At 39.8% G+C, this 5,164-nt stretch overlaps 1 protein-coding gene across 1 annotated transcript in view; it reads right to left on the bottom strand.

Moving 5' to 3' along the window:
* ZDHHC7 (zinc finger DHHC-type containing 7) overlaps positions 1–4,130 on the bottom strand; it is a 14,728-nt gene extending 10,598 nt beyond the window's left edge. The window contains exons 1-2 of the mRNA XM_008638680.2: positions 4,045–4,130; positions 1,513–1,838 (exon numbers count right to left, since the gene is read on the bottom strand). Of these exons, the coding sequence (XP_008636902.1) occupies positions 1,513–1,821 (309 nt within the window). The 5' untranslated portion in view covers positions 1,822–1,838; positions 4,045–4,130. The remainder of the gene's footprint in view (positions 1–1,512; positions 1,839–4,044) is intronic.
* Between the last annotated feature and the right edge of the window lie 1,034 nt (positions 4,131–5,164).

The following is a 5,164-nucleotide window of genomic DNA, read 5'->3' as shown; positions in this document are numbered from 1 at the left end:
ATTCCACTGTGAAACACTCCTCTGCTTAGGCAGGGAGTTTTTGTTATTATGGCCTGGAACAATAGATTTGTGTTTGTGTTGCCCAAGAGACAGCCCAGGTCCTGTCCCAGCTAAGCTCTTTGGCTGAGTGGTGCTTCAAATTTGAACTGGTACTCACAGGGGTTCAGAGAGACTTCCTTAAACACTCATGTTTTACTCCTCAAGTGTATTTTGCAATCTGAATGTTCTTACTCCAGTTAATAATTTGGTGTAAACATCTCACATTCCCCTATTCACCTGTCACAAGGATGAGAACCTCAGGCCATGCTTTTAAGCATTTTGCTGACAAAAATATGCTCTACTTCAAAAACATCTTTCACGGTCACAGCCAGCCACCAAAAATCTATTTTTATAGTTACAAGAGTAAATTTAATTCACATATGTTTCGAGGCAGTTCATTCCTTTCTTCCTTTAATCTTAAGTTTCTATCACACAGTTGCGTCTTCCATTCTGGGAGTCAGTTGGAAAGGAAGAGAGGAAAAAAGCAGTGACTCATCCCAGTTTAGATCATGTTTTACCCATAAAGAACAACACAGGTCTAGAAAGACACCCAGGTTTACCAGCTCATATGTTTAAGCAATAAATCCTTAAACCATTAACTCTCTTAGCTGTCACAGTTTGTAGAAGTTGTAATATTTCATCACTGGGTGTGGGCAGAAGCAAACCAAAGACCTAGAAAATCATTAACTACAACACCCTGCTGGGGTTTTGAATGCTCCCATAACTTCTCTATACACTGCTACTGTCTCAAAATCTGGAGAAAATAGATGTTTTCCCCCTCACCCCCCTTTTCCCAGATTTATTCCCTAAAAATAGTAATAGATTTTAATATAAAATAAACGATTTCATCTCTTGAAGAGTAAAAGTCCTAAGAAATGAGCACTTTCAAGATCTCTTACACCTGTACTGCTTCAATGTTTGTTCAGCTTAAATCTCCCTTCTCTCTGACTCCAAAAACCTAAACACAAAAATGCAGGAATCATGTGGGATAGTGATTTTTCCATTATGCCAAAGTGTGCCTGAGGTTTTGCAGCACATCCACCTCTAGAAGTTCTTCCATGTGCCACAATTGGAAGAAACATTTCAAGAGATACAACAGGATGAAGGTACAAACTGTGAAAATAAATCTGATGGAAAAAAAGGAGGAAAAATGAGGACAGAGAAGACTAAACTTTACTAGCGTCCTCAGGACCTGGGGTAATATTTTACTGGTTTTTCTTGAGTCTAACACTCTTATAAAAATTTTATATTGACTGTTCCTTTATGGTTTCATTAATGGAACAACAAAAGAAGTACAGGTACCATCCTGACGGTAAGTACAGGGATCATCAAAACCTTGAGGGTTTTTAATCTAACATGAGGATTTTGACTCTAACACTACTTTTTCCAGCAGGAGAAGACTGGTATCACTTCTACAAACTTCTCTGCAGATGGAGGGAACAATCCAATGCCAAGGAACTCTTGGATACTTACTGGATCAGTCAGCATAGTCCTCAGGTGCGACGACAGAGCCAGCACTGCCAAGCAGTTAAAGAGAACCCCATTGATCACAGAGTACCAAAAGTCTTTGGAAGGCAGCAACATGACAAAAGTCACTACGAAGTCTGCATAGACTACCAGGAGCCAGGTCATGATGGCACAGACCATGCCACAGCCATCCCGGATGAACCAGACCCTCTCGGCCATGTCGGCCTCCGAGGAGGAGGAGGAGTCGTAGCTGTCATTGTCAGCCAGGAGCGGGTGGTGCTCGACATCGCGGAAACGGTGCCCTGATGACTGCATGGTTTGCTGGCCTCGCCCTGCAGGGACAAAGACACCATCATCATCATCCTCATCATCATTATTATTAACTAATTATGAGGAAACTGAGTGCAGGTGGCTCTGGGTTTTTGTTCCTGGGAGGTAAAGCATGTCCGACTTCAAAACAGAACTGAGATTCATTTTGATCGACACCTGAACAATTCTGTGGCTACACAAAAATGAATATGAGAGAAGGGGGGACATGTTTTAAGGTTTTGTTTTTAAGACTTAGTTTTTCATTCTTATTCTTCTACTCTAATGTCATTGGTAATAAATTAGGCTGATTTCCCCAGGCCAAGCCTGTGATGGTAATTTCTGAGTGATCTCTCCTGCCCTTAGCTCAACCCACACGCCTTTTTTTCTATTTTCTCTCTCCTTTCCAGCTGAGGGGAGTCACAGACCAGCTTTGGTGGGTGTCCAGCCAGGGTTAACCCACCACAAACATGCAACTTCAATGCCTGACAGATTTTAGACTGGTTTCATTTCCATCACGCTGTGCCCATAAACCACTCCTCTTCTGTTAAAAACACAACTTCTCTCTTTTATCTCAAACTAAAATGGCAAAGTCTTCATTAAATTGCAGCTCATGTCTCTCTGAAAACAGCAAATTATGGCACCAGACTGTTGACTTCTCATTCTGCTCTAGTAAGTGAGGGAAGAGCAGAAAGGAAAACCAGGATGGGAAAAAAGCTGTTTTAATACATTGCTCACAACAAACAAGCAAGTCAGAAAGCAACTAAATATGTTGACAAAAATGCAACTGTTTTGGAAAAACCACAAGCCTGTTACAAAGATATATTGGATAACTTATGAAATGGTCTCAGATCAGCCCAAACTTAAGGGAAACAAATGGTTGTGGTTAAATTAACATGGCAACAGATTACATGAATCGGATTTTCAAAGAACACATTAATTAATTTAATTTCATGAAAACTCTTTTAGGGCTTTGTTGTCCTTCCAACGTGGAGCAAAAACCAGACTTGAAGCCTTAACGGTTCTCATGAAAACTGAATTATTTTCCAGACATCTCTCCCAAGGAAAGATATGGAATGGCAGAACTGAAGTGCTATCAACAAATAGGAGACAAATTAAAGCCTAAACATTAGGCCTCAAGAATATCCTGCTGCTTTAGAACTATACCGGGTTCTAAAAATCATATCGATTCTTGCTATTAAGGGCCATGTCTGAGAGAAACTTGAAAGCTTTTCTATTGATTTATGACAGGCACACAGAGGCCTCCCTTTTCCCCCCCTTATTAATGGCAGCCTATATACGGCTGTAGGGATTATGGCACTGCAATTTCCATCCCAAGACCTTGAATATGGGATCACTTTGTCCCTCCAGAATGGGCCAAGTGACCATTACCAGGTGAAGAGAGTGGCACTGAGATGGGTTTTGATGAAGCTGTGTTTGTCTAAACCCTTTAGAAACTCTATATCAGGAAGCAGATAAACACATTTTGCCCAGGAAATCCTTCTGATGCTTGAGCCTTGATGTCAGAACCAGGCAGGAGCAATCCAAGAAACCAGAAATGAAAATAAATATAGGCAGATGCAGCAGAGAGATGCGAGAGCAACTGCAAAAATAGCTGGGAAGCTCCCAGGACACAGTGAGGTGTCTGAAGGACACATTCTCTGCTTGTGGAACAGAACAAACTGAAATTCAGCTCTGCTGCTTGGATCTATTACAATTCCTAGGAGTTAAATTGTGTTTTCTGTCCACACATTGGGGTTTTTTTGGACTAAAGTCCTTTCTCTCATCAGAATGCAGCTGCTAAGCCAAGGATGAAGTTGTCACACACTAGAAAATCACTGTAGGAAAGAATGAACTTCACCTCCCTTAAAAGTAATTCAAACTTAACCTAGATAAGGCCCTCTTCTCAACCACTTTAAATTATCCTAATCTTTCTAAATGTTCATAGTTAAAACTACAATCTATGCCAATTAAGTCCAATAGCATTTTGGGACATCACCAGCCCTTGTGGTCAAGAAAATTCAAGTTTCATAAACTCCATAATTAGCAGCTGGAACATGAAGATAACCATGCAAATCAGTTATTAGTCCATCAGAAAAGGGCTTATAAAACTTTCAAGGAATGTTTTAAGTATGGAATTGCACAGAATTACTGCATTCATTTTGCTTAAATGTCTTAAAGACAACCAAAAAAATTTAGCACAATAAAAGAAACTCAAAACAAAACAAATACCTCAAAAATGTTTTGTACGTTATTCTGACATCCTGTCCTGCCTTTGGGCTATCCCAGGCTATTCACATAATCACGTCTGATGTAATCTGAAAAGACATCACCAACAAACTGATTAGCAAAGCTGCATCACGAAAATACTGTTAAATACAAATAATAAACATCAATGGTAGCACTTTGAAACGCTGCATGTAGCTACAATGAAAAAATTTGTATTTTATTTAGAAAACCAGGTACTTGAAAACTTGGCATTTTTAGCTGTTAACTTTTGGAAATCACCACATGGCACTTGGAGCAGGATTGCAGCACAAAACCTCACATTACATTTCTATTTGGGGAAGAGAACAGAAGAGGTGTGGGCTTGAATTGCTGTCTGATTAAAGCTGCCTAAAGAAGTACCTAGGGGTTTTTTCTTCATTTGTTCTATTTTCTATTTATTTGAAGTAAATTTTGTGATGTGGAAATCACTCTCATTTGCAAGGTTAAATTAATAGAGTTTGAGAGTAACATAAGGATTCTGACATTTAAGAGCTACAGCAAATACAAAGTCACTTTCTTGAAAAGGAAAGCTTCTGAAAGCAGCTTGTTAGAAATAGATACTCCAAATAGAACATTACTGATAGACTCCTTCAGTATACATTTTCAAATTTTCCCAGTTCAAGGGGAATTGAAAAGGAGAAGTCTCTTATTCAAACAAACACAAACATTCTACTGCAAGACTAAATGGTACTGCAAATGTTTATTATGCACATACCAGAATTATTGAATAGATTGGGTTGGAAGGGACCTTTAAATGTCCCCCAGTCCAACCTCCTGCCATGGGCACAGACACCTCCCACTATCCCAGGTTGTTCCAAGACCCCATCCAATCTGAGCTTGGACATTTCCAGGGATGAGGCATTCACAGCATCTCTGGGCAACCTGTGCATCCCCATTGTAAAAAACTTCTGATACCAAATCCCAACTGACCCTCTTTGAGTCTAAAACCATCCCCCCTTATCTTGTGTATCACTGCAGGAAGCTGTGATTGCTTTGTGGTTTGCTTTACAAATAACCTTTCAGGCTTTTCTTAAACTTCACAATATTGTGAAATCCACAACCATTAAGTTGTCACTGATGTGGC

This window comes from Corvus brachyrhynchos, unplaced genomic scaffold (assembly GCF_000691975.1).
Source record: "Corvus brachyrhynchos isolate BGI_N302 unplaced genomic scaffold, ASM69197v1 scaffold26, whole genome shotgun sequence".
Classification (NCBI taxonomy): Eukaryota; Metazoa; Chordata; class Aves; order Passeriformes; family Corvidae; genus Corvus; species Corvus brachyrhynchos.
This window is presented reverse-complemented; position numbering and strand designations above follow the sequence as displayed.